Source organism: Trichophyton verrucosum, assembly GCF_000151505.1.
Source record: "Trichophyton verrucosum HKI 0517 chromosome Unknown contig00261_1.f1.exp, whole genome shotgun sequence".
NCBI lineage: Eukaryota > Fungi > Ascomycota > Eurotiomycetes > Onygenales > Arthrodermataceae > Trichophyton > Trichophyton verrucosum.
In genome coordinates, this window is record NW_003315479.1 from 17,253 (window position 1) to 44,664 (window position 27,412).

Here is a 27,412-nt window from a genome sequence, read left to right on the forward strand (position 1 = left end):
AGTCTCAGCTGAGCCGACAGCGACAACGACCGCGTGTTGAAGAGTTTCTAGTCAAAAGACCATATAGAAGATGTAAGATAAGTCACTGGCTAAATATACGGTAGCTTATGAAGGGAGCTGGCAAAGGTAACCGGGTGTTTATGGCTGTCTGGACGCTGGAATTGCCTTTCTTGTAGGACGATGATATGAACGATAAGAGAAGTTAAGGTTTGGGCGAAGGCACGAGCCAAAGGTGCAGAATCGGGAAGGATCATGTGATAAAGCTTATCGGGCGACCCGTAATTACAATACCAGTATATGTATTTTTGACGAAGCAGGGCAAGGCAACGTCTCCAAGATATAGAGAAATGCTCACTAATTGAGCTGCAGAGGCACTGATATAAGTTCGAATCAGTCCATTGCTATCGTGTTATTATGACGTTTTCAGAATTGTGTAACCACGGGGTGCTGCAGTGTTGGCGGTCGAGTCGCGATACTTGCGAGAGCGGAAACTTTGGATTCTCAACTTTGGAGCCTTCACTACCTAGCTGATGTATTTCCGCGGGCAAAGCTGGAGGGCAAACGGAACTGTGGCTACCTCACTTGAGACAAAGGTTCATACTTTCGTTTAACAAGTGCAAGGTTCTGTTAAATTGTCTCGCACCGATCGACTGGGGTCTAGGTATTCTTCCGATAATCCTATATGGCATCTATTAGTACAAAATTGCAGATAGGGTCGAATGAATTGTATGTAGCTCTAGATAGCCTTACATTGGGGAATTGCAAGCTATATGTGGTTGCTGCCAATACCGGACCATCGTTAGCGTCTTCAGGATCTTGCGCTCAAGACTTCCAGGCTGAGACGCGTTTTCGAGAAAGTGAAGCGTATTAATGATTCGACGCGGATCGAAGTCTACATCAGTCCCTTTTCTAAAGGCAGATCGTAGGACCCAACGGATAACGTAGCGTGAAGGGCTGGAGTATTGGACGGTTTTTAAAGCGGTGCGGTAGAGGTGCCGGAAGGCCATAGTAACACCATGTTTGTAGGTTACCGACTCAAGGGCCTGAACTGTCAAAGTCATCTGCCCTTATAAGCGGAGACCACAAATATTGTATTCCAGATAGGAGGGTTGAATTTGGAACGAGAAGGCATTTGAAATGTTGCTTAGGAACTCTGAAGTTATTAAACCTTGGAGTTAAACTTGATTATGTAATGAGTTAACCAGTCCACTAGTTAACCTCATTGGCCTGAATACAAATTTGGGGGGCATGTGCTAAGAAAAAAATGCAATAATATAGAATGAATTAGGATGAATATGTACGCTAAAAGGCCATGACAGCTGGTTAATAAGCCTACTAGCTAGGCCGTACATTACGTTTCAAAGGGGAAAATGGCGGGATCTCCAACGGTTTATTCAGGCCAAGTCGCCGGTTACGGCGATCATTCTCAACGCGTTTCCCATCTGGATCAGCAAAAATACCACTCTGGTCCTGTACATGCGAATGCTGTTTGGATAGAGTACGTAGGGGTCCAAAGTTTTCGTCAAGTGGTAGTTTGTCTCCAATAGTCCTAAGTATTCGTCGCTTTTTGACGGGATCCGGAAGACCATCGTCTTCGGAAAAGTCTTTCGTATCCTTTTGCTTCTGGGGACGATTGCCAACCCGCGGTGCTGGGCCTTTTGTGAATTTCGGAATATTGGTCGATTTCGGGGGATTCTTTAGCGGCTGAGAATTTGTTTTGCGTTTATTCGTGGCGGAGGCCTCGTTTTCATATGGCGGTAGACTCTTTTCCTTAATCCTCGAGGGCTTGGCCTCCACAAATGAAAGACCATCGCCATCGCTTTCGCTAGATGTGAAGTTTACCGCGAAGTCATGGCTCTGACGGTTCAGAAACGGGGTGATAGAAAATATTGATTTGTCTCCAGGAGCCGCGGATATTTTTGTTGGTAGCTTTGACATGTGGTTCGGCCCCGGCGTACCTATAGATGCATCTGTACCGAAATATAGGCTGCGTGGAGGGTTGTCTGATGCATCTACAAGGTTTTTGGTATGATTGCGGCGAGCAGGAGACATGTCGGAATCTTGAACCTTCACCTGTTTCTTCGACACCGTTACACCCCGGGTATCTGATTTGGAGGTATGGGTTGAAGTTTTGCTAGTTTGAGGCTCGCCGTTGACATTTACGTCGTGTTGCGGGCTCATGATCGTTCTATTTGATACATGGGAGACCCTCACTCTTTCTGAGTTGCGCTTTGCGTCGCGAAGTTCAACCTCGAGGGAGCTGACTCGGCGTTCTAAAGAAAGCTTTTCCGAGAGTATAGTCTGATAAGAGCTGTTCTGGGAACGAAGCCGGGTGATTTCTGGTTTCATATTTGAAACTTCTCGCACCAGAGATGCATTTTCAGCCCGTAGTTTACTCATTTCAGCGGCAAGGGACTGCATATATGACAATTCTGCCTACCACATATGTCAATATTTCGAGGCGTCATTGCCAGGTTACATAGAGCGATAACTGACCTGCAGGCTATCTATCATCTTGACCTTGGCCTGGAAGGACTTATGTAGTTCTTCTATATCATGTTGCATACGGGTTGAATGCTCCCGTATCCGCGAGTTCTCTGTCTCTGTATAATTTAGTTGCTGTTTTGTTTGGCTTTGCTCTTTGCTAATGGTCTCTTTATCATGCTCAGAGAGCAGCAATTGCAGTCTAGGCAGCCGTGCATTTTCCTCAGCCAACAGCAAACTTGCACAATAAAGACTCCTCTCAAATTTTGCTTCAAGCTCGGAAAAGGGATGCTAGATCTTACATCAGAAGGTGTTCTTCGACTCTGCTTGTTTGTTCGACGCTATAACTTACCACTTCCATATTCTTAACCAAAATAGAGCCGCAAAAATATATAAATGTGTATACTGTATGTGAGTCCAAAACAATATGCTTCTATCAATCTACTGTAACAAATGTAGATATGAAACTGACATCTCATGTGTTGTTCCAATGTTGCGTTGTCGTGGTCATGAAACTTTTATCAACAAGTGAGGTCGCGTTGCTTACGTAACTAAATTAGTTAACCATGAACCACCAACTTCCAGCTTCAAAATGACACCTTTCCGTCATCTCAGAGCTCTGGTAAACAGAAACGACCGAATAACACCAAACATGAGGTTGTTTTCGCTGATTCTTTGCGCAATATGGCCAATTGCGCTTGCCCTGGGTGCCTCATCAAAGGCCGGAGATAAATATTCGAAATTCAAGACTGCGTCAAGGTCTACTGGCGCAGTAACTCTGGACGATGCAAGCTATCATGAACTCACCGCGGCTCCTCGAGATTACCATACTGTTGTGCTCTTGACGGCCATGGACTCGCGATTCGGATGTGAGATCTGCAAGATGTTCCAGCCGGAGTGGGAACTTCTCAGTCGGACTTGGAGCAAGGCTAAACTTGGAGACTCAAAGTTGGTCTTTGGTACACTCGACTTCTTGGATGGTAAAGGCACATTCCAGCAGGTAATTGAACGGCAAAAGAAACATCACTATTGGCGTTATATCGCGGTACTAACTGCCATCAGCTCAAACTTCAAACTGCACCGGTCGTGATTCTCCTGCCTCCTTCCTCTGGCCCAGGCTCCGATAACAAGCCAGCTCGATATGACTTCAGCAGGTGAGTGTGAATTCAAAGGAAGTGAAGGAATGAACAGTGAACTAAATGATGCTTCTTCCAGTCCTGTCACTGCGGAGCAGATGCACCTATGGATTAGCCGTCACCTCGCTGGAGTCCCAACACCGAAGCTTGTTCGACCAATAAACTACACCCGAATGATGGGGATGTTGATAGGGATGTTAGCGGTCATATCGCTTATCACTGTATCTTCCAAATATGTCGTGCCAATTTTGCGAAGTCGCAACCTATGGACAGCCCTAAGCCTCCTTGCGATTTTGCTCTTTACTACTGGCCACATGTTTAACCATATCCGCAAGGTACCGTACGTTGCGGGTGACGGTAAGGGAGGAATCAGCTACTTTGCTGGAGGATTCCAGACCCAATTCGGCCTAGAAAGTCAGATTATAGCTGCTATCTGTGAGTTCTCCACCTTAGTTAATGTAACTGGGGTATTTCTCCTAATAAACCTCTCTAGATGGTGTTTTATCCCTCGGCTCCATAGCTCTCGCTATGAAAGCACCGAGAATACTGGACCCTCAGTCGCAGCGAGTCACTGTAATTCTCTGGAGTGCTGTGACCTGGGTCATGTACAGCTTCCTTATTAGCCTTTTCCGTGTAAAGAACGGTTCATACCCGCTCTCAATTCCTCCATTTTAATTGTTTATAGAATTTTTTTTTTCGAGTACAAGCATGGTGCCCTACTCATGCCAGCGTCTAAAATGTCCCCCCGCCTTTCTATCAATAAGAAATATAAGATTGAACTTCTTGTGTTTTATTATTTCAATAATTACTGATTGCAATTGTTCAGTACTTGAACTGGTGTCAGAAAAACCAAAGTCACGATCTTGAAACATATGTTGTTTATTGAAGTTGCCAGGGCCACAGGCCGCTCAGAGGCTTTCAACTAAAGGATGAAGACGATAGACTAGGATACATGGAGTAATAGGTAATGGATGATATGACAGCCGGGAAAAATATCGTCCGGCCGGCATCAACAGGAAGGCCATGATCATGTCATAACATGTCATGCCACATTATGAATGCGGGTGATGTCTTACGTGTCAACCCGAAGATCCACCATTAAGCAGAGGAGTTTGGAGGGAGGCAGAAGGAGAATATGAGTGGCACTCTATCTTATGACGACTTTCGAGCCTCTCCGCTGGAGCTGGAATCGGTGCGAGCAAGGTTAGCACCATTCATCTGACCATCTTCCTCCTGTGTTTCTTCTTCAAAGACGGGTTCGGGCTCGTGTGTCTCGAACTTGGTCTTGAAGTCAGCGAGACCATGGGTACTGCTGTTGGACCGACGGCGAGAGTTGGTGAATGTGTATCCGTAGTCATGTACTTCGTCTCCGGAGCGGCCCCTAGATACGAAAAGGGAGACAGATAAGCATCAATCGTATGATGTTGTGCGTCCTGAAGCCCCATCTTCAATCTGGGCTGACTTTGAGTTTAAGGGGTGAGGGGGTGACGAAGCCGGAGTGAGAAGAGGAAGACGACAGCTTACCAGTTGCCTTTGCCGCCACCGTCCTTCTTTGTCTTCTTGGGGTCGGCGTCGATGTGTCCTGACTTTGCGAAGTAGCGAGGGAGATGCTCCTGGAAACTGGCTGGGTCGTCGTGGGCGGCAGAGTGGTCCCTGTCGTTCATCTTGTGGGAGCGAGTCACTAGACGTGCGGTTAGCTACCTCAGGTATAAGGGCCATTACGATGTCACCTACTGATGGATTGCTGTTTGCGGTCCTGGCAGTGATGGTGGTGGTAGTGAGAGTAGCTGCGGTACTGGCGGTTGCGGAGGCTGTCGTAGCGAGAGAATTGGTAGGCACTGGTGGGAGGAGAGAGAGAAGAGGAGATGATGTCAAGTTCCTCCTGCTGCCGAGCGTCTCTGCTGCCTCCCTTTTATACTCTTCTGCTGCGTCGCCCAAATAAGGCTCGTGACCGCCTGCCGGATTAGCTAACAACGCGGACCCACTTTTACCCCAGATTTGGTGGCGTCATATTGGATTATATAATCACAGGGAAGCCGATGGAAGCTCGCAACAGGACGTGAAAAAGGGGTTAAATTAACAGTTTGGATTGCATGGTGACATGAAGGTAGGTAGATACATCAAGGTGACAGACACACTAGTAGAAGTACATGGTAAGGGAAAGGAGAAGAGGAAAGTAAGGGGTGAGGGTAGAAAGAAGAAGAGGAGGAGGAGGAGGAGGCTAAGAGGTTTGTTCTATCTCCGGGACACCGTGCTCTATGATCCATGAGAACCAATGTTCGAGGTTTCCCTTCTCTATGTAATGCTTCAGCAGGCTGTTCTCATCGTCAAGTTCTGTTGATAGGTGGCCGCGTTGCTCGGGGAGCAGCCGGGCAACCAGTTTATGTGGAACATCCACTCTGTCAAGGATGTCGGTGGGTCGGTGAAGGTGGTTCGACTCACTATCGAAGCCCAGCCCTGAAACGAAACATCATATGTTAGCTGGATGATGCATTTGTTTAGCAAAAAAATAAGGAGACACTCACCGTTTGTGTAGTCCATTATCGTCTTGAAGAGCGCGGTAGAGCGGATCTCGGCCTCGACCTCATCGTCTGTCTTGCCAGCCGTGGCGCTGATATGCTCCCAGTTGTCCCGGATCATGCAGCGACGCCAGACAATCTTCTCCAGATTTTCGCGATAAGCGCCGTCTTCCTTAACTGAGCCGCTCAGGTTCAGCGCACGCAGGGCAAAGCTGAACTCATGTCCGGCTACCTCGTTCTCCTCCGGCGGACCACCCGCTGGGATCGGGTCCATCAGAGTCAAAAGGTCCGCCAGCTCATCTCCTTGTACCGGACAACGAGTTACTAGCTTTGCCAGGCCACGCTGAAGGGTCTCGCGCAGAGCAGGTTTCGACTGCACGAAAACATTCGCAAATTGGTCGTTTGCTATCTGCAATCGCGCGCTTTCGTCGATGGCTTCGTTCAAGTGCGGCAGGTTGTCATACACAGACTCTTGGATCGTTGCTAGCTCTGTCTCATCCTCAAAGCAGCTCAGGTTCACCTGCATCCCCGTCTGAGTCTCTCGTGCTGCCAGCGTGGACAACTTTGCCAGTGCAAGCTCCACCCGCTTGCTCCATAGATTGGTTTCATGCTGGGTCGCGAGCTCCGTCAGAATCTTCGCTGCGTTGTCGTAGTTGCGCTCACCCAGCACTTCGTTCATCCAGGACAGCTTTCCGTAACCAGGCCTCTTGCGTAGGAAACGGGTCACATCGTCCTTGTACTCCCGCATAATCAACAACATTGCCGGCTGTCCAGCCGTTATCTGTCGGGTAAAAAAAGCATCTGCCCAGGGTTCGCCGTACCTGGTGAAATAGCTGTCAATCCTAGACCGCCATTGCTTCACAGCTTCTTCACGCGGACCGGGTGTTGCTCGATCCACTGCTTTCTGGGGATGTTTCTGGTCAATCTTATCATGAACCTCGACCATAAGCTCCACAAGTGCCGTCATGTCATGAAAATTCTCGGCCAAAGTCACAGCCTCTTCTAAATGTCCGATAGCAGCCATCTTGTAAAGTTGGGGCTTCCTCCTTTCGCGATGTGCCTTTTCAAGCAATTTGCCGTCATTCTGGATCTGACGATCTTCACTTACAGCGCATAATTGTCGTCGTTCCTTGTAGATTTGTGAAAACACTGCAAACTGACGTGAAAGGTTTTTCTCAAGTGCCTTCGCAGGGCTATCCTCGGCGTCTGTCTTGCCGCTTTGTGACAGCTGTCGCATCCACTGAATACATGTATTAAGTTCTGTGTCCAACAGGTTTTCCGTCTCGTCATAATTAATATCCAGCGATGTCCAGAACTCGGAAAGCTCAGCACACTGTGGGGTTTTCAGAGCTAACGAAGTATCATCGATCCCGTACAAATGTGCATTTTCTCGGCGGAAGCTGAAGGCAGTTTCCAACGCTGCCAGCGAGATCTCGCTCGCCTGCCACACCTTGTCAATAAAGTCCCGCGTCACGCTCTGCGGCTTGTTATAGGCGACTCGAATGCCATTCATTATCCACGGAATGATATGTTCCATCTGCCAGGTATCATAGATAAACCAGTGCCTGATGGGATCGTCCGGTCCATCCTCTTCCTTAGCAGAGCTCTTGAATTTTTCTCCCATGGTCTCAATCAAGTGTCCAAGATACAAGTCTTTCTTGGGGTATCTTTTCTTAAGGTCGTTATAGAGTGCCCAGATCGCTTTACTCGCTGCCATTTTTTCTGCGTCCCAGAGGAGCTGCCACCGAATCGAATAGCTAAGTTCAATATGGTTGTTCTTGATATATTTTGCAAGAGCTTGTAGAGCGTTGGACCGCATTGTCATTTGATGCTCCAAGGACGCCGCTATGGAGGAAATATACCTCGAGCTCGAATGAAGGATTTCGTCCGTAATATTTAGGATTGCTTCTTCAAGGCGGGGTTTCGAAGACAGCTCCTTGTAGTGGTGGAAATTGATAGGGTTGTCTTTGGCATTTTCAAAGAAGACAATCTGTTCAAGGCGTAGTTTGGTCGTCAATTGTACATCTTGTGCCGCTTCAGTCTTCAGACGCAAGCTGGACAGATGAACAAGTCCGTAGTTTTGGATGACCAGCACACAGCAGTCTCGGCTATGTTCGTCACCGCCATCATCTAGAGTCGATCCAATAACCACGAAATTGTCTCGGTCCCGAAGTCGAACAAGATCCTGAAATTCGGGTGTGCCATCCTCTGTCGAATTTTCCACAGGTGTTAACGACACGAGGACGGTAGCATTTTTGAAGACGATGAAAGCACTTTTGCCGGGACGCGGCACATATATCTTTGGGGTAGAGTCCGCAGAGTCCTGTAGCGGACCCTCATAATCAATTTTGAAGACCCGACCAGCTTCTGGGACATTTTCTGGAAAGGCCAAATCAACAACGAAGTACGAAGTGGTTTCTCCGGAGACGGAGAATAAAACCCAGAGTGAGAGGTCATGTTCCGTATCGTTTGAACGTTTGCTGTTGTTCTTGATTGCAAAATCCAAGACTTGTATGGAGGCAAGGGAGCCGTGTTCAGAGCTTAAGCCCGTGTCTTTCAGCGCTCTGTTGATCTCGAGCGTTGCGTCCATACGTGCCTTCAAGCCGCTGCCATTGTTCCAGTGTATATCCCAGACTTCAATCAATCCCGAGCTAGTCGCAATAATGACCTCACGCTGGCCCCGTTGTGCGGATCGGCCGCCTTTTGCAGCAGCAATATTCCTTCTCCAAGAGGCACCGCTAAATACATTCCTCAAACCTCCAAATATACCGCCACTCGTAGCACGATTAGCCAAGTCAAGGAACCTTATGTTCAGGCTTGCTTTGCCATGAGCATCCATAATAGTCAGATGAGCAACGCGACCAGTAGAAAGAGTGATGATGAACCCGGACGGCTCCGCATTAAGTAGGCCCGTAGCAAATTCTCCGGACATCATTCCGGGTATTGAGCCATGAACTGTATTACATTTTTGTTTTATCAACCCAAGGATAACGTTATTCGAAATCGTTTGCCAGAATGTAATTTTTCCGGTAGCTGGTATCACCACTAACATGCCTGCATCGCTTGTCGAAGAGCTCGAGGTAAACGCGCCAAGTGGTAAAGGGTCGATGTGTTTTGGAGATGGTTCAGGTATGTTGAACGTAGAGAAGTCACTTGGGCTGATAGAGGAGGAACCCGACGAATAAGCCCAAACATAGGCCTGGTTGTGGGTGAGAATAAGTGAGTTTGCATGTTCTGGTGATATAACGCATCGAAATGGGGCTAGAGTTGTTATTTCGACAGTTAATACGTGGTAGACCTGTAATATAAGGATAGCGTACCTGAAGACTTCTGAAGAGGCTCTGGCAGGGCGGAGACTCGAGTAGCACTGTAGAAGCCATTATCCAGCTAAAGAAGCTACTAGTTAGTCATATTACGCGTCTTCGATAATGAACATAACGCGCTGGGAAGCTTACGATAAGAGTTGAATGGGAATCGTAGGTAGGTCGATCCGACTCCTTACGACCGCGCACAGGGAGGTCGATAGATGTGTCACCCGCAGCCAACGAAGGGCCGTCTTCAAGGTCTGGCTCTACTGCCAAACAGTGCGCTTGTTCGTATGCTGCCGTGTCGAGCTCCGTGTCTCCGCCAGCGTCAGCATGTTTTGTTGACCGCTGTCTCTTTGCTCGCGGAGGTTGGAAGCCGTCCTCTGATCTAGGCCTCTGTCGTCGCCGGGGTCGAATAGATGCTGCGGTCACGGCAACGCCTCCCTGAGAAGAAAACATTGCGGCAGCAAGTAGAGTGGCCGTGGCAACGAGCCTCTTCTAACGGGAGGAGAGAAAAGAAACTAGGGAATCTGATGTCAAGCTTGCATCTCCAAGATCTTTTTTTTTCATTTGTTTTGGTTGATTTCAATAAATCTCTTGATGCGGCGACAAGCACGCTAAGCCAGGTCGGGCCTAGTCCAGAATTCTACTTCAACTTCAGCTTTCTACAACACTGACAGCTCATCAATTGACGAAGCCGAGAAAAGTTTTATTAATAGTGGTATTGATTTGAAAGGTTTACTGGTCATTGTATATACATCATGAAGCCCTATTGCTATGATACAGGTTTCTTCTTTTTCTTTTGGTCTGGGCATTAAGGAGCAAAGGGGGGCAAGCCAAAGCAGCAACAACACAGGACACTGCACCATAGAGAAACATAAGAACAAAACACGTCTGCCTACAGCTCCCGGTAGTCACTAGGACGGGTTCTCTTCTGTCTTCCATGGTGGCGGTGAGGATTCACAGGTTGTCTGAAATAAGGGGAGTCTTCCTCATTCGCAAGCGGTTCGCTGATATGGCTCCGTTGTTGGTTCGAAAAGGGAGTCACTCCGTACTGTTGCTGGAAAGGTTGTTGCATTTGATTCATTTGAATCATCATCTGTGGGTTGAAACTATTGAAGTTCATTCCGGAATTGGGGATCCCATATCCCATTTGGCCCATCTGTGGGGTTGGCCCGCCCATGAAGGGACCTCCAGCCATCATATAGGGATCTGATGCCTGACTCCAGGTATTCCCACCATTGTAATATCCACCCATTGACATCATATCCTGTCCGGCAAACGGATTCATCTGCCCGTATGCACCCATCATTGGTTGAGGTGGCATCTGTGGGAAAGGATTCATCATAGGACCGGGTTGCGGAATATTATTCTGAGGTGTAGTGCCGTGAGTATTGCTTTGAGAGTTACGATTTTGCGTATTGTTTTGGGTAGTGACCTGGGGAATACTGTTTTGCGGATTGATGTGCTGAGTGTTGTTTTGTGTATCACCGGTGCTATCTCGGGATTTTTGTTTCTTCATAGCCGGTGCCTGAAGTTGGTCATTATCCTCGGTTGCGCCATTTTCAGTTGCTGATCTCTTCTTCGAGGCGGTCGCTTCTTGCTGTGGCTGTTCCTTGTTACTGGCCTTCTCCGAGCCTACCTTCTCAGGCAAGTTTATCTCGGTTCCCTCCGGCTTCTGTGACTTTTCGGTCTCGAATTCGGCCAGCCTTTTAATAGCCTCTTCATCAACAGATAGATTGTCAAGCAAAACACCGTCAGCAGAACAGTTGGGGCAGACAAAATCGCTCTCAATTAGGGCATTAGTGATACAATCACTACAATATGTCTTTTCGCAGCACGGTGTCTTTGTAGGCGCTAACAACATTCTTTTGTCAAGGGGGCATAAGAGACCTCTGTTCTGCAATTGTTTGTTTCGCTCAGCATTAGCTGCTTCGGCCTCTGCTGCTTTGGATGCAGTTGCCTTCTCTTGATATAACTCCCACGAAGCTTTATCTGGCTGAGCAATAACAAAATCCCCATCAGCATTCACCATAACCCCTGTAAGTTTCGAATTGTCATCCGAGCCATCTAAAGCAGGCGAGTCTGGTTTCTCCACTTGTTTTTGGAATGAACGGGGGATGCCTGTAGACCGCTTAACACGATATCGGCCATCAAACCGGGGATCATTATTTGTTGGACAAGCCTGAATCCAATGACCTATAATTAATGTTAGGATTATTCTAAACCATGAAAACCCGGCTGGTTAAGCTCACCTTTTTCGCCACACCGGTAGCAGAGATAACCTGGCGGAGGTGGGTGGTCAGGAACCGTTACAGGTTTCCCTCGGCCTCGACCCATAACGGGAGTCATACTACAATATTATCGGTTAACGAAGATACATGGTGAAAGCATTGTTTAGGTTATGGACTCACTTTGTCATGTCTTGCTGCTGTTCCTTCCACTGCGTCTCCTGCAGCCGAAACAATGCTTTAAGTTTCTCATCTTCCGACTGGAGACTACTAATTTCAATGCCACTGTCGCCAGTATCCTGACGAGTAGATGGTTCGCCATCATGCTGCACGTTCCGCGACGTGACAGGTGCCTTGCCTGACATGTATCTCGCCGCGCCGCCTTTACCAGGACGTGTGGCTGGGAAGCGGCGAGCAATGACTGAGGTTGATCGAGGAATAATAGCCGTATCATCGTCGTATTCTACAGATCGTTAGTATATAGGAAACTCAGGGTATCCAAAGGACGAGGAAACTAGCCTTCATTTGTATCTTCATTGTAGATCGAAAGCTCAAACTCAGAGCCATCTCCCAGTCGGTTTTGGGTGATAATTTCCCTCTTCAGCTCAAAGACTGATATACCAGTTCCATCGAACGTCACCCTCGAAGGTTCTTTCTGAGACTTGAACTTGAAATGGACAGAAGAGGCCATGATGGCTGGAGCAAAGGCTGCGGGAAAAAAAAAAAGGAACAACGTCTAGATTTTGAGATAGGGAGCAAGCTCGATGTGTAACACAAACACCTACTTTTGACGAAGAGCCAGGCACTCGATGGAGAAAGTTATGAGAAAGGGTATGAAGATGATAGCAAGAGGGAATTCAACAAGATAAGAGTCAGTGACTCACGAAGTACAAAGGAAGAAGGGTAGGATTAGTGATAAAGGAAGATGATTATGGGGAAAACATTCGAGAAATGAAGAGGAAGAGAGAATAATGGCCAGGTTACGGGGGTTTTTGGCTTGAATCGTTAATAAAGAACTATTAGGCGGAGGTAAAGAACCAGAGCGATAGAGGACTCCAAAGTAAGCAGACGCCTCCGTCCTATGTCAAGTCTTCCCTCTAGGAAACGAAGGGGAAAAGCCGACTTGCGAGGGAACAGATTGTGTTCGAGGATCAAACTGGGTTGTCTTTCTTTCTTTTCTTCTTTTCTCTGATATTTCTTTCAGGCCTGCTAACACCCAAGTGGGTTACAAGATGAAAATATCACATATAACAACAAGGGGCACCCAAGCGGCCGCCTAAGCGAAGGACTGAGAATGACAGCGAAAAAGCCCGTAACAGGAAGAGGGGAGAAAGAAAGCGCCACCACGCCGCGAGAGTGGCCGCACAGGTGTGTCAAGAAATCTCAAACGGATCAAGGGCGCAAGGGAACTAAGATATAAAGCTATTACACTGTTACAAGAAAACGGTCAGTTAGCATCACTTCAGAAGAAAATGAGAGACATAGGTGGTGATGTGATGATATATATAACTTGGCACATGTCAGATACCTTCTAGAAAGACACAAGACTGAGGGAGCCAACGCAAAATGCCTTCTCCGCTAAGCACTTGAGAAGAAATAACGGGCTGGTAATTGCTAAAGAAAAACGAAGAAAAGGAGGAGACAACGTTGCTGCTCTCGTGGTTGTTGTCGTCGTCGTTGCTGAAGCTGAAGCTGAGAAGTTGAAGTTGACAAGAAAGGAAGAAAAGAAAAAAAGGTCGCCATCGCACGTGACCAAACTTTGGGGCCAGCCACTGCTTATGTAACATGACGTCTTCCGTGTTGTGACTTTTCGATGCGCTTTCGCTTTCACTTCGCCTTTTTTTCCTGCTTCGTTTCTTTGCCCGGCGATAGAGACACCATTCACGCCTACAAAGCGCTGCCTGCATCTTGAGGCGCGCCGAGCTGATAGCCAAGCAGCATCGCTTCAGGCTGTGTACCTTTTTAGCTTGCAGTGCGCCTAAGAGTGGTGGCTGAGATGTGGTTGACGAGAGGTGAGTTTGCTCTTTCTCCATGTCTTCTTCCGGTTTGCTTCATTTCGCATGCCCTCTCAAATGCGTTACTGACTCGGTTACGTTTTTTAGTGGCCTGGCTGTGCTTTCTATACCTTGCGATTTAATGACAGTTGTTGCGCCGACTTATGCTGGATTTCCGATACCCTTGAGCTTCATCACGAATGGCCCGCCTGTAATCAAAACGCCCCGATATAGTTCGATATATCCTCGGTCTGGGGCAGCAGGTGAGGGGGTTAGCTCTGGGAAATGCCTGGCATCGTCATGGATGACCCAAGCGTTCATGGAGTATGGCGCACCGTAGGGACGGTGAACGGAGATAACGCGGCTTCAGATAACGGCGCCTTTCAAAATACAGATATCAACTCCCACGCAAATGGCCAAGCGAATGGCATCAAATCTCAATCAAACGATATAATTACGGCTCCGGAGCTGCCTCCTCCGGAAATAACCCATATCACTCAAGGGTTCTTTCCTCTTGCCAAGGGTATCAACAGGGTGGTTGTTCAGTGTTGGAACGATCTACTTCACCTTCTTAGCGAGCTTGGAGATGCTCCTCCCAACCATCAAGGTGGCAGTAGCTCATCCAATGCTTCAAGTGCCAAGAAGAGCCAGATCCTCGAGTTTGCCCAGGCGAAGAGAGCTGAATTCATCAAACTGCTTGTTCTCTCACAATGGGGACGGCAAGCTGTCGATGTTGGCAGATTGATTGATCTGCAGTTTTTTATTCGTCAACGCTATGATCTATACAACCACGCGATTTTCCTTGCCGGAAACATAAAGCGAGACCTCTTTAAGGCGCAGATGGGAAACCCGGACTTAGAAACTGCATCAGAAGCACTTTCAACCGGAGCTGTCTCGGCCCTTCCCGCAGTAGGTTTCTCCCTCTATTACGCGTTGGCTGAACCCCGTATTGACCGTTTCATCTTAGCTTCCTTTTTTGCCTCCAGGCAAACTCTCCCCCAAAGATACCCTAAGAACACTTCGAAAAATCAATAAATTGATAAGCATCCGACTCATCACCCATGACTCCATTCCGGAATACGCTACATACCGTATCCATGATGGAAGGGTCACGTTCACAATTCCAAATGAAATCGAGCTAGACTTGTCAATAGCCCAGGAAACGCGTAACTCTCAGTTCTTCTTTGTCGACCTCCGGTTTATATTTTCACCGTCATCTGCACTTTCTAGAGGCCCCGTTCGTGATAATCTAGAACGTACTATCAATACCTCGCTAATGAAATCGGGAATCGTTGGCTGCTGCGACCTCCTTCACAACCTTGTTTTGACCCAAAAAATCATGACATGTTTTAGACAGGCTGTTGAATTAGCTCGATCTCATTGGGGTAATAATCTACGGATCGAGTTGCTCCACCGCACTCTCGTTATCCAGTACTGGACCAATCGGCCTGGGCCAAAAAGTTGGATTGAAATCGGAACTAGGCGTAATAAGTCACAACACCGAGGCCGGGCGAACCAGCCAGATATACCCCGTTTATATGTTCGCTGGATCCGAGATAACAAGGAGGTTTCCGTTGAAAGCACACATTTCGAGAACAAGATTATATCAGTTGAAACTATACTGCGAAGGACTATATCACGGCATATCCACGACATATTCTTCGAAGTCTATACCAAGCTTACTGCATCCAAGTTGTATGGTCAAGGAGTACTTTTCCTAGGGTTAAACACGTCTGCAATGGAGCCCGGGAATTGTTACCTAGATATACAACTCACCCGCAGGAAAACTATGCGATTAGCTATCGAGCCTGTAGGCGGAATAGTTGCTCTACGGACAGTGCCACTATCATTGAGTCGACATGATGTTGAACCTGATCCCAACAAAGCATTATCTGTAGGGACATACGAACGTATCTGCCGTCTCAGATGCCTGGTAGCTATGGAAGAAGCCGAAAGCCACGGACGTGTGGTTGGCTGGAAGCTAATAGCACCTGCAAACGTTGATATGCAATCACTGCGCAAAGTACTTCCTGTCAATGAGATTAGAAACATCTCTCTCTTCCAGCACGGAGACTGGGATCCAAATTGGCTCGTTGCTTTTACAAGCAGCATAGAAAGGGATGACTGGTGGGTGATCCAGCTGCGGGATCAAGCATCAGCAACTGAATCTCAACCGCAGTGTCCCGGTGATGGCCGCCTCATACAGTTACAGCAAGCGCATGCCATTACAGGACAGTGCGGATACGCATCCAATAAACACCGTTATCGTTCTTTTGCGAAGCTTGCTAACTCCATATCGGGCATGGTTGTAGCACATTCGAATGCAGACTGCCTTAACAAACTAAAACTTTGCCACTTTCCAAAGATAGAGGATCAGGTTCTAGGAGTTGACAACGAAGTCCCAAGTACCAGCGTATGCTACAAAGCCTCTGATCTTCCACACCAGCTGCGAGTGGCCTCTCCCTTATCCAACAAAGGCAAGACTATCATTAAGGACACCATTCGTCTCTCGTATAAGGGAATCAACCACCGAACTCGTGAGGCAATTGTCGTGGCTACAGGATTTTTTGCAGTCCCAGTCTCTCATCTTGGAATGGCCATCTTAGCTTCCGATTCAAACCTCAGCTTCAAGCCTCGATCTCGAAAATTTGCAATTCGATTTCTTACGCGCACAGGTGTGCCCATTATCGAACAGCTCTTCTCCTGGTTACAGCGGCTCACAAATACCATTCTTGCTCTGGGGTTTATCCACCGCAAAAAATTCGTAGTCACTTCGATGTCGTCATCGAAAATCAGCTTTACATACCCTTCCTCCAACGGCAGCCTACGGGCCTCTATATCCTTCCAGTACATCGACACACCTCCGCCTCTACTTTTACCAGACACCCAGCAAGCCAAGACTAAGGGCGATAAGAGACCTTTAGCCCGGCTTCGGATGTCGCTAGACCTCCATGGCAAGAACCCTCATCGACGCATCATGGAATCATTAACAGCCATACTCAACGACCCTTCAGCTGGCCTGGGCTTTACGTTGGAGTTGCTTACCCTCACTCTACCTCTCCTGGAAGCCGTTGAGACCATTCTTGCTGAATCAAGAGACCGATCCCGCGCTGTAGTCAGAATAGCGGCTCGGTCTGCCAAAATGTTCCATATCTCATACCCGTTCCTCCAATATCGATTCCACCTGACGATGAAACAACGCCGACAGCGCATTTCTTGGCTTCTTCGGAATGGCACGATTCCCAGTGTCCGCATGAGCCAGGTAGCACTGGAGAGCGAGCTGACGAATAAAATACTCAAGGTCAATGGGGATGGCTGGCGCGGGCTCGGAGACGGAGCCATGGCGGAAGCAGACAATGCAGTCAGCCTGATCATGGTACTCGACAACATTATTAAGACACATGTTGCGCAACAACGCACGCAAACGGCCGCGAATGGCGCTGGCAGAGCGATGATGTTGGATGGGAACCAGAGCAATTCTGTCCCTGCATCGTTGAGTAACAGTAGCGGCACTAGCCAGCCTGCCATGACAGCAACGAGTACTACAGGGGTAGTATCCCCGAATAACGAATCAGATGCCAGCAAGCAAGCCAACAACGGCAGTGTAATCACCATTGACTGATTTGAATGTATAAAAATAATAAATAGCAATAATATATTTAACATGATTGGTTCTATTTGTGTAGAGTTGGGCTACGAGTAGATTCGCGAATTGAGCAAGTTGTCAATATCAAGATGTATATCATTAGAGGTATATTGCTAGACAACCGAACGCAAAAGGTAAGAAAAGCTATCTGTCCTTTTCTCGACTATTTATTTCCCATCCTTTTTCCCTTTGTCCCCTATGATCATTAAGCAAGAGAGAAAAAGAAAAAAGACAAAACAAGCAAAGCAATCCCATTGACGGACGGGTAGAGGCAGTTCGGAAAAACAAGTCCATTGTGAGCTGGTTGCAATTGGAAGTTGAACCAACTCGAGGGGGCGAGTAAACGTTAGATTCATAAGTTTACATGAAAAAAGAGATTCAAAGCATGCCGGCGTAAAGGAAGAAGAACTACAACTCCTCATGCTCCTTGTCAGCCTTCTCCTCGGACTCGGGAGCATCAGAAGGCTTTGGTGGGGCTTCGGCATCCTTTGGCTTTCCAGTGACATCGCTGCCATCCTTCTCGACCTTCTTCTCATCGTAGGCGTCGACCTTGTGCTTGCCGTTGTCACGGACGAAGTTGGCGAGGTCCTCGATGGTGCGAGAGCCGGTGTACTCGACTGGCTTATCCTTATCGCCGGCAGGGAAAAGCTTGATGGTAGGGAAGCCCTGGATCTCGTCTGGGATGTCGTTGGCGGTGGCATCGACCTTAGCGATGGTCACCTTGGAGGCGAAGTCCTTGTTGTCCTTGTACAAGCTGCCGAGCTGGTCGTACTTGGGGGCGAGACTAAGCGTTTGTTAGCCAATTGCATGATTTAAATGAGATCGTGTGGTGTGTAAAGGGGGTGAACTTACGCCTTGCAGTGTCCGCACCAAGGAGCGTAGAACTCGACGAGGACATCCTTATCCTTGTTCATGACGATCTCCTCGTAGGTGTGGGCGACGATGACGGTGACGGGGCCGTCATTCGTCTCTGGGACGGCCTCGGACTTGACACTAGGAGCAATGTCACCGGCGATGACACCCTCAACGAACTTGGTGATGTCTTGCTTGGTGAGCTTCTTCTCCTGGTCGAAGGGGTACTTCTTGTTGGAAACAGTGTCCTGGATGGCGAAGGCAGGGAACTTCTCAGGGATAAGGTTGAGGTTGGCAGCGTGAGCACCAAAGGCCTTGGAGTCGATGGTAGCGAAGTTGATCTTGCCCTTTAGCTTTTTGGCGAGGTCCTTGAAGTCACTAGCGTACTGCTCACGCTCCTCAGCAGTGTCAGCAAAGATGTATGCAAGAGGGATGCCAGCCTATTTTTTTACCCCGTTAGTTAGCAATCGTCCACAAAGAGAGTAGGTCTTGCTCGTATGATACTTACCGACATGTATCCAGAGTAGGTCTCTGGGCCAACCTCGCCAACGAGGGGTGTGCTGGAGGACTTGATGAAAGCCTTGAGGGCCTCGGCCTCGAACTTGCCATCATACACGTCCTTGCGGTCATCGAATTCCTTGTAGAGGACAACAGCGGGGAGCGAGACACCCTCCTTCTTGGCCAGCTCAGCGCTGCTGGTGCCGGCAAAGAGGACATCGTCCCGCATTGAGTCAGCGAGGGCAGTGTAGGTCTTGTTGGTCTCCTTGTCGTCCTCGCCAATGAAGGCGACGACGACGACCTTGTCCAGGGACTTGACCTCCTCGAAGTTTTCTGCTGTCACAACCGAGACTGATGGCAGGCTCTGCTTGACCATGTATGAGGTGATGCTATGGGTTTTGTCAGCGCCCCCTTTTTCTACTTCTATCTTCTAGATCTATAGCAGGGACTACTCACGCTGGGGACTTGCGAGCACCGTTGTAAGGCTTGTGCGAGTCAAGGCCACGGAAGACCTTGAGTGTAGGGTATCCCTCGACGCCGTACTCCTGGCAGAGGTCGGCCTCCTCGGTGCAGTCGACCTTTGCGAGCTGGATGTTCTTGCCCTTGAGCTCGGTGGCTGCTTTCTCATATTCGGGAGCGAGGGCCTTGCAGTGGCCGCACCAGGGGGCGTAGAACTCAGCCAGGACGAGGTCATGCTCCTTGATGAAGTCCTTGAAGGTGTCTGTCTTCAGGACGTGGACGTCCGACGAGTCTGTCGAGGCGTCTGCGGCGAGCACGGCGGGAGCGAGAGAGACGCCGGCGAGGGCAAGGAGGAGGCTACGGACGCCCGGCATGCTGTCTGAGTATCAATTGGCACGGTGCTTCAGCTGGGAGAGGTCAGAAGGAGGAATCTCTATCGATGTCGATGTCAATGTCGATGTCGATGTCGATGTCGAGGGAGGGAGGGAGGGAAGTTCTGGGGGGAGACTTTATATAGCGGTTGCGGGCCGGCGGGCGCCTCGCTGCTTTTAGCCTTGAGGACAGGCTGTTCTTTACTCGCGGGCGTCGCTTAGTTGGCTGCGCGCTCGACGGCCGCTGCAGCTGCTGCTTACCTACATAGTGTTTGTTAATCAATTAAATTATTTTATTATTCCTTCTTCCTGGCCGACGAGCAGCGCGGACGGCGGACGGCGGACGCAGGAAAGGCTGTGCTGCGAGTGGCTCAGGGACGGGCCAGATGCGAATCTATTGCCTGCGGGCTGAGAGGCCTGTAGCGAGCAGCCAGACAGCGATACAGACCGACAGACACAGCCAGTGACCGTGAGATGCAGGCCGAGACACGGAGTAGCAGCAGCAGCTCCAGACAGACAGAAACACCGGCAGAGATGGCAGCGAGGTTCCCCAGCTATCTCCAGGGCGCCGAGTAGGTCTTCTTCCTCCTCCCATCTGCTCTCCCGCCGGCCAGCCAGGGCTAGTTAACTAACTGGTTAACCAACATCGGCGGCAGACGCGAGTCGACGCTGCGGTGCACCAACTGCGCGGCCACCATCTGCCTCGCCTCGCAGGTCATCAGCAAGGGCTTCACCGGCCGTCATGGGCGGGCGTATCTCGTAGCCGACCCCAAGGCGCCGCATCCGGCCCTCAGCGTGCTGGCAAACACCGTCGCCCACCGCGCGGTGCCCAGGCAGCTCGTCACCGGCTCTCACACGGTCAGCGACATCGCCTGCCGCTTCTGCCATACCGTCCTGGGCTGGAAGTACCTCGCAGCCGAGGAGGAGAGCCAGAAATACAAGGTCGGCAAGTTCATCGTCGAGAGCAAGCGGGTCAGCGTCTCAAGAGATGGCCCGGTAGACTTCTCTCATGCTGCTGCTGCTGCTGCTGTAGACAATGGCAGCGGGAAGAAAGAAGAAATCGAGTTTGATAGCCAGGATGAGGACGAGTGCGAGGACCTCTTCGCCGGTGTCTGGACGCCCTCGCTGGCTGCAAAGCGCCGGCAGAGACGGAAGCACAAGTCATGAACTACTACTCTCAGGTTGTTGCTTGAAACATCATTATTCATGTGCTGTTATCACCTTTCTATTCCCTCATAACATACAGGTTGATGCATCTCTCATCCCTCTCTCTCTTGAGGAATATTCAGCTCTCCTCGCCTTTTACCTTCTTGGGATTTAAAGCCTCCTCTTCGGCTGACTCCAGTGGTCTCTTCCCTTTGGCCTCGGGTTGCTGCTGCTCACCAGCAGACGACGTCGACGACACCACGGCCGTTGCTGCTACTGGCTGCTTTTTCTTCTTGACCAGTCCCGTCAGGTCGTTGGCTACTTTGGTAAGTTCATCCAGCTTGATGGCCTGAGCGGCGGCCTGTTCCTCCTTGGTCCGTTCCGCGTTCGGGATGGCCACAGGCGGGCGCCGGAGATCGACAAGCTGGTACCAGTTAGCAATATAACCCTCACATTTGCTTTGTTACAGTTGTTATTCATCTCCTTGTTGTTTTTTTAAAAAAAAAAAAACACAATAACTCACCCGTTGCTCCATGTCCGAGACGATGTCCTTGACATCATCGATATTCCGCTTGATTCTGGCCACGGTCTCCCCGTCGTTGCTGCCAATGCTCTCAATCCGGGCTTCCTCTTTAGCAATCCGGCCCTTGCAGCTTTTGATTGCCTTCTCCATGTATACGGCTGCCTGCTCTCGGGCTGCTGCGTCATACTCCGGCTCTGCGTTGCTGTTCTCGCTTGCTTTCCCTTTCCCTTTTTCTCCATCTTCTCCGTCTTTCTTCATCACAGATGAGAACTCCAGCGCTAGTGACAGTTTATAATAGCACTCGGCAATTATAGGGTCCTCTCCTGAATATAGCTCTTCCTTGATCCGTAACGACGACTGTAGGTCTGCGGCTGCATCCGGGAACCTCTCCCCTTCTAGTGATATCTCTGCCTGCAGGTCGTACGTGTCTGCCAACCGCTCCTTAACCCGTCGTAACTTCTCCTCGTTCTTCTCCTTATCCTGTTCTAGCTCACTTCGTTGTCGTTCGTACAGCACACGGCTCAGGTCAAGTATCTCGAATGCATTCGCAAAGTCGTCATCTTCCTCTTCATCCCCCCCTCCCTTGCCTTCCTCTCCTCCTTCTCCTTCCTCATCCTCCTCCTCATCATCATCAGACGCTTCTAGGTTCTCATCCCCAATAAACTGGAAGAGTGGTGTCGCCCCAGCTTTGCCTAGGCTGCTTGATGGCCCTGCGCCTTCACCATTCTCTGCGTGCCTGGCAATTGCATCTTTGATAATGCTCGACGATGCCTCTTCCCCTTCGCCAGACCCTGGTCCCTTTCCAGACTTGCTGCTTGATCCTCCGGCAGGCTCCGTGGCGGTCTGGGGTATCTTCGCGCCCAGCACGTCACTCTTGCTCACGCCAACATGGTACAGACATTTCCCGTAAGAGTACAGAATATCGGCGTTTTCAGGTGCCATATCGCCATTTATTTCCGCTTGAAGCTCTGCTGCTTGGGAATAGAGGTCCACGGCTTTGCCATAGTCTTTAGCTGCTTCGTTTGCTGTCGCCAGCTTGACCAGCTGTGCTAGCTGGTCCTTTTGATCAGCTCCGGCCGCGGCGGCGCTTTCATTGCCCGTCCCAGGCTTGGTCTGCATCTCATCACCCATCGTAATAGCTGTCACTGAATCCACCGATATCTGCAGTCTGTAAATATCAAGCAAGCCTACCCGTCCTATCTCTTCTCACGCGTCGTTGTCTTCTTGTCTTTGATGGCAAGGGAAAAAGCAGAAGGTGAAGCTTTTTAAACTCACGCGCGCTTGCAAACTAAAAATAGTTAACGAACTTAAAAGAGCTTGACGACGCGTTGACTAAGTTAACTAGTTAGTTAAATGGGAAATCGACGCGTTAAGCTTTCTCGCCGGTTGAACACTTTCAAGCCAACCGACTTCGCTTCAAGGGCGCAGCAGACGGACTTATTTATCTACAAGAGTGAGATATACTCAGTCTGTTACTCATGGTTACTCTCCAGGCATCAGTACCGATCCGGTAAGAATCCGCTACTTCCACTCCCTCAAGCTGGTGGGTATTGTTAACCCTCGTAAAAGTTCAGGTATCAACGAACAAAACCCCCCCAAGACTGTCCATGAACCCTCCGTACTTCCCGTCGTTATCCCTCCAAATACCATTAGACCACTGGCTTTTCGGACACTTTCAAAGAAACACAATCTAGCCTTCACGTCAACGACACTACAAGCTCTTTCAACCTTCATTGGCAAGTCCTGTGGCTCAAGATGGCGCCAGGAAGGGCTCGCAGACCTGGTCCTAGATGAAGTAGCAAAGTTATGGAAGCAGTCAGGAGGTGGATCAATAGTGGAAGATGACACAAAGCTGTCACTAACGGCGATTTTATCTGAACTGGAAACGTACATGGTCGGAGGACGTGTCCAGCATGATAGAAAGTCTGGAAAAAGGACTACGGAGACCGCTATACCCCCAAAAAAAAGAGAGCATAGCACGGTTGATTCTCACGTCCAGGAGTCCGGTAACTTGACTTCGGAGCCCCAGGAAGCTGGGCCTGATGGTGCAGAGTCCGCTGAATCTCTGGAAGATGCCGCGAATGACCGCGCAAGGAAACGGGTCAGGGTTATCAGTGCATTTGAACAACAACGCTTGACATATAACATGAACAAGAAGCACTTTGAATCGCCACATGAACCTGCGTCCCTACTTCCCCCTGCCAATAATAGAGTCAGTCTATTCAGGGATCGTTATTATCGGATTCATGAGCGGCTACTAAGGAACGAAACTTTCCAAACTTCAACATTACCCACATCCTTCGGTGAATCAAATACAGCTGCCACGTCGAATCAGCCATATAAAATCACATCAATCACAAGCTTACAGGGTAGAGGGAGCACAACCCACTTGCTTCTCGGTTTACTCACTATTTCCCCAAGTGGAGGTTATAATCTTTCTGATCCGTCAGGGACGGTGGCTATAGATCTGGATCACGCCAAGGGGATTCCAGCAAATGGAGCCTGGTTTGTCCCCGGGATGATCCTTCTCGTTGATGGCATCTATGAGGACGAAGTCGAAGATACCGTAGCCCGCGGTGCAGGGGCAATTGGCGGCAAGTTCATTGCCATATCAGTTGGAGGACCGCCATGCGAGAGAAGGGAGGTTTCACTGGGTATTGATAGCCAGAGCCGTGGCTGGAATATTGCACCAACAACAGACCCTTCAGCTGACCCAATGAGTGCTGGCGGAGACACTAATCAGCCTGAATTCAGGCATCCGAGCTCTATATCCCGGCTGTCCTCAGACGCACAGCGAGTTGTTATCATGGGAGAAGTGAATTTGGACAATCCAAAGACGCTTCAAGCCCTTTCAATAGTTCTCAGCCAATATGATCTAGCCTCTGACGATACAGGTCCCCCGGCATTTGTTCTGATAGGCAATTTTGTCCACGACGCTGCTATCGGAGCTGGGAATTGCGGAAGCATCGAATATAAAGAATTCTTCGACAGCCTCGCCTCGGTGCTAACCCAATTCCCCAATCTTCTTCGAAAATCTACTTTTGTCTTCGTTCCTGGAGAAAATGACCCGTGGGCTTCTTCATTCTCTCCTGGAGCTACTGCGTGTATACCCAGACCTCTGGTACCAGAGCTTTTTAGATCTCGGGTCCGCCGAGTTTTCCAGGCAGCTTCTAGCCAGGATCATCCCACCCCTTCCCGTCAAATAGATGAATCAGCGGTCTGGACTTCCAATCCTACACGGCTAACCGTTGACGAACCAAGTGTTTCCGAGATGGTTATTTTCAGAGACGACATTTCTGGCAGGTTACGGCGAAATGCGGTTATTTTAAAGGATGATAAGGCAAAGAAACCATCCCCTGATCAGGATGATGCTGGATTTCTTAGTCAGGCTACCACCGTTACTGACCCTGAAGACAGTAACACTTCAGGATCAAACAAAGGCCATCAAGGCGGGGTAGACCCGAGTTTAGTTGCTGCTCGACGGTTAGTCAAATCGATACTTGATCAAGGGTATCTCAGCCCGTTTGCCCCCGCTGTACGGCCAATTTTATGGGACTATGCATCCGCTCTACACTTGTATCCCCTCCCCACCTCTCTCGTGATAGCAGATCCAGAGGCAGACCCATTCACGGTCACTTATGAGGGATGTCATGCAATGAATCCCGGTCGTTTCGTTGTTGAGGGTAGCAATGACATCGCAAGATGGATAGAATATAACATGGCCACGAAAAAAGGATGTATAAAGGAAGAACTCCTCTAGTATTGGACAAACATATTACATATAATTCCACATTAACGATTGACACGCAATACCATATGAATTAGCATGATTTGAATAGATTTGATGTTTTGATTATGGTTTGGAAGCCCTACAGTGGACCCGAAGGTATAATGACTCTTACATACGGAACAATGCATATCTCGGATTGTCATCGTACTATTTACAACGAATTCCTTTTAACTACTTCTTCACTCTACCTCCCGGATCAAAAATCCACCGTCACGAAGATGGTTCTTCACGTCCGAGACGGCATAGGTACCTCGGTGGAACTGATAAATAAAAAGTTAGCTTGAAATCCATACCAAAAGGAGGAAATTCATATATATTGAATTTTCTTACCATCCCAGCTCCCAAGGCAGCGTCTGTGGCAGTCTTTTCAAAGACCTCTGCAAAATGTCCAGGGTTTCCGGCTCCGCTAGAAGCAATCACAGGAATTGTGGTAAAAGATTTCACATCGTTAATCAGCTCGAGGTCGAATCCACTGTTAGTTCCATCCTTATCAATGCAGTTCAACAGTATCTCTCCAGCCCCCATTGCCTCGACCGCTTCAATAAGCTGTTTAACATCAAAATCTCTTCCTTCTCGGCCCCCCTTAATCGTACATCGGAACCAGCAATATTTTTGCCCTTGTCCATTGGGGGACTTCGTCTCGAAAGTATGATGGGTCGTATCTTCCGGGGAGGACACATAGATACGCCGAGGGTCAATGCTAATAACAACAGCTTGTTTACCATAGGCGTTGGAGATTGTTTCAATAGCAGTCTTCCCACTCAGCTTCTTCCCAGAGGCATAGTATTCTTCTGCAGCAATCACTGCATCCGATCCAATGCTAACTTTGTCGGCTCCAGATTTGAAGTACATTTTTGCAATGTCCAGAGCAGAAACCACAGTTCCATCAGTATCCGTGGTATCCTTAATCCCACCACCAATGGTAAGAGGCACAAAGACGGTCTCTGATGTTTGACGTAGAACTTCCAGCATCGGTACGTCTGCCAAGGGACAGTTCCTGTATGATGTGATGTTGAGGAATGTCACTTCATCGGCGCCCTCCTGATAGTATTTCTTCGCCATGTCAACGGGCTTTCCCAGGTTTCTCACTTGACCTTTCCCCTCAGCTCCAGACTTTTCTCGAACATCGTACTGGTCGCCCTTTGTAACCACCAGATCACCATCATCGTTGGTCCGGACATCAAGGCAGGCAATAATCCTCCTTGTGAGTCCATCCCGAGCAGAAGAAAGCTCAGATGCAGGCAGCTCCTCTATCTCTTTACCTTTTAGAAACGCATCCAAGACTCTTAGTCCAGCCTGTCCACTCTTCTCTGGGTGGAATTGTGTTGCGAAAACATTGCCTTTCCCCAGAGCTCCAATAAAAGTCTCGTCCTGGTATTTTCCCGTGGCAATCTTCCATCCCTGAGCTTGAAGGGCAGTGGTATCAACAGGGGCGGCGTAAGAGTGAACATAGTAATATTTGCTGCGAGGGTTTAGGCCATAATAACTTTTGTTCTCGGCGAAGATGGCTGAATTCCAACCAATGTGTGGCACGCTCTTGTTAGAGGAATCAAATTTCTTCAGCGAGACGGGAATCAATCCTAGTCCCTTGACATCAGGAGCTTCTTCCGATGTTTGAAACAAAGCCTGAAGGCCAACACATATGCCCATAAATGGCTTTCCAGAGTTTATATGCTCCTTGATAGGTTCGAGGAACCCACCGCTTGCAAGCTGGCTCATACAATGGCCAAAATGGCCAACTCCGGGTAAAATCAGGACCTATACATCCACCACAAAATATCAGTAAATTAAGAGCAGAAGTGAAGTAGCACATTACACGTACGTCTGCCTCCTTGACATCCTCTGGCGTCTTTATCCATTCTACCTGGCAATCAAGCTTGTTCAATGCATTAACGAGTGACCGAATGTTCCCGGCAACATAGTCTAAGAGGTGGACGGTAGGCATCTCGACGGTCAGTTACCACGACGCATGGAACGAATGTATTGGATACAAAGATGAAGTAAAGACTTCCTTTCAAGAGCTTGTATTCCCTCTATCTGGTGACTCAGAGCTGACTTTTTTTCCTATAATTATTCGTTAGTTAACTAACTAGCGAGGCCCTCACTAATATTTAACTCACCAACTACTAAGTAGGCTATTTTAAACGTCTAAATAAGGCTTACGCTTTAGGTTCTAACCCCGCTCCGGGCGTAGATAAGGGTGCATTCATTCTTGCTTGCATTATCATGGATCGTATATAATTTAATCTATCCCCCTGGAATGCTCGCTTCAAGGATAAAAGAAACAAAGTCAAGATATAAGAAAAGAGACAAAACTCTAGCTAGCTTTCGTGGCTGATATCCGTCTGGTCGAAAAACTCTGGTGGGGGTGTCGGATACGAAGGAGACAACCACTTAGTGGCCTATCAAAGCACCCGCGGCCATGAACCCATGCCTGAAAACTTGGTCAAGCTTTCTT

At 48.8% G+C, this 27,412-nt stretch overlaps 11 protein-coding genes across 11 annotated transcripts; 4 read left to right on the forward strand and 7 right to left on the reverse strand.

Moving 5' to 3' along the window:
* Positions 1-1,335: 1,335 nt before the first annotated feature.
* TRV_03036 (uncharacterized protein) lies at positions 1,336-2,845 on the reverse strand (the record flags this gene model as incomplete). Its single annotated transcript, XM_003022766.1, has 3 exons — positions 1,336-2,415; positions 2,497-2,775; positions 2,837-2,845. 3 exons carry the CDS (start codon positions 2,843-2,845, stop codon positions 1,336-1,338), a joined length of 1,368 nt encoding a protein of 455 aa, XP_003022812.1.
* Positions 2,846-3,076: 231 nt separating this feature from the next.
* Positions 3,077-4,295, forward strand: TRV_03037 (uncharacterized protein; the record flags this gene model as incomplete). Its single annotated transcript, XM_003022767.1, has 3 exons — positions 3,077-3,484; positions 3,602-4,055; positions 4,114-4,295. 3 exons carry the CDS (start codon positions 3,077-3,079, stop codon positions 4,293-4,295), a joined length of 1,044 nt encoding a protein of 347 aa, XP_003022813.1.
* Positions 4,296-4,772: 477 nt separating this feature from the next.
* On the reverse strand, positions 4,773-5,284 carry TRV_03038 (uncharacterized protein; the record flags this gene model as incomplete). The annotated part of the gene is made up of 2 exons (XM_003022768.1): positions 4,773-5,001; positions 5,145-5,284. 2 exons carry the CDS (start codon positions 5,282-5,284, stop codon positions 4,773-4,775), a joined length of 369 nt encoding a protein of 122 aa, XP_003022814.1.
* Positions 5,285-5,841: 557 nt separating this feature from the next.
* On the reverse strand, positions 5,842-9,903 carry TRV_03039 (nuclear pore complex subunit Nup133, putative; the record flags this gene model as incomplete). Its single annotated transcript, XM_003022769.1, has 4 exons — positions 5,842-6,077; positions 6,146-9,400; positions 9,460-9,526; positions 9,595-9,903. The coding sequence occupies 4 exons, from the start codon at positions 9,901-9,903 to the stop codon at positions 5,842-5,844; spliced, it is 3,867 nt and encodes a 1,288-aa protein (XP_003022815.1).
* Positions 9,904-10,342: 439 nt separating this feature from the next.
* Positions 10,343-12,366, reverse strand: TRV_03040 (uncharacterized protein; the record flags this gene model as incomplete). The annotated part of the gene is made up of 3 exons (XM_003022770.1): positions 10,343-11,666; positions 11,859-12,138; positions 12,195-12,366. The coding sequence occupies 3 exons, from the start codon at positions 12,364-12,366 to the stop codon at positions 10,343-10,345; spliced, it is 1,776 nt and encodes a 591-aa protein (XP_003022816.1).
* A 1,588-nt stretch (positions 12,367-13,954) lies between these two features.
* Positions 13,955-17,291, forward strand: TRV_03041 (RNA polymerase II holoenzyme/mediator complex component Rgr1, putative; the record flags this gene model as incomplete). The annotated part of the gene is made up of 2 exons (XM_003022771.1): positions 13,955-14,578; positions 14,637-17,291. 2 exons carry the CDS (start codon positions 13,955-13,957, stop codon positions 17,289-17,291), a joined length of 3,279 nt encoding a protein of 1,092 aa, XP_003022817.1.
* Positions 17,292-17,723: 432 nt separating this feature from the next.
* On the reverse strand, positions 17,724-19,498 carry TRV_03042 (uncharacterized protein; the record flags this gene model as incomplete). The annotated part of the gene is made up of 4 exons (XM_003022772.1): positions 17,724-18,099; positions 18,168-18,607; positions 18,676-19,054; positions 19,122-19,498. 4 exons carry the CDS (start codon positions 19,496-19,498, stop codon positions 17,724-17,726), a joined length of 1,572 nt encoding a protein of 523 aa, XP_003022818.1.
* A 471-nt stretch (positions 19,499-19,969) lies between these two features.
* Positions 19,970-20,662, forward strand: TRV_03043 (uncharacterized protein; the record flags this gene model as incomplete). Its single annotated transcript, XM_003022773.1, has 2 exons — positions 19,970-20,067; positions 20,218-20,662. The coding sequence occupies 2 exons, from the start codon at positions 19,970-19,972 to the stop codon at positions 20,660-20,662; spliced, it is 543 nt and encodes a 180-aa protein (XP_003022819.1).
* Positions 20,663-20,780: 118 nt separating this feature from the next.
* TRV_03044 (uncharacterized protein) lies at positions 20,781-22,295 on the reverse strand (the record flags this gene model as incomplete). Its single annotated transcript, XM_003022774.1, has 2 exons — positions 20,781-21,065; positions 21,165-22,295. 2 exons carry the CDS (start codon positions 22,293-22,295, stop codon positions 20,781-20,783), a joined length of 1,416 nt encoding a protein of 471 aa, XP_003022820.1.
* A 222-nt stretch (positions 22,296-22,517) lies between these two features.
* Positions 22,518-24,924, forward strand: TRV_03045 (DNA polymerase epsilon subunit B, putative; the record flags this gene model as incomplete). The annotated part of the gene is made up of 2 exons (XM_003022775.1): positions 22,518-22,617; positions 22,658-24,924. 2 exons carry the CDS (start codon positions 22,518-22,520, stop codon positions 24,922-24,924), a joined length of 2,367 nt encoding a protein of 788 aa, XP_003022821.1.
* A 240-nt stretch (positions 24,925-25,164) lies between these two features.
* Positions 25,165-26,899, reverse strand: TRV_03046 (uncharacterized protein; the record flags this gene model as incomplete). Its single annotated transcript, XM_003022776.1, has 2 exons — positions 25,165-26,712; positions 26,777-26,899. The coding sequence occupies 2 exons, from the start codon at positions 26,897-26,899 to the stop codon at positions 25,165-25,167; spliced, it is 1,671 nt and encodes a 556-aa protein (XP_003022822.1).
* Between the last annotated feature and the right edge of the window lie 513 nt (positions 26,900-27,412).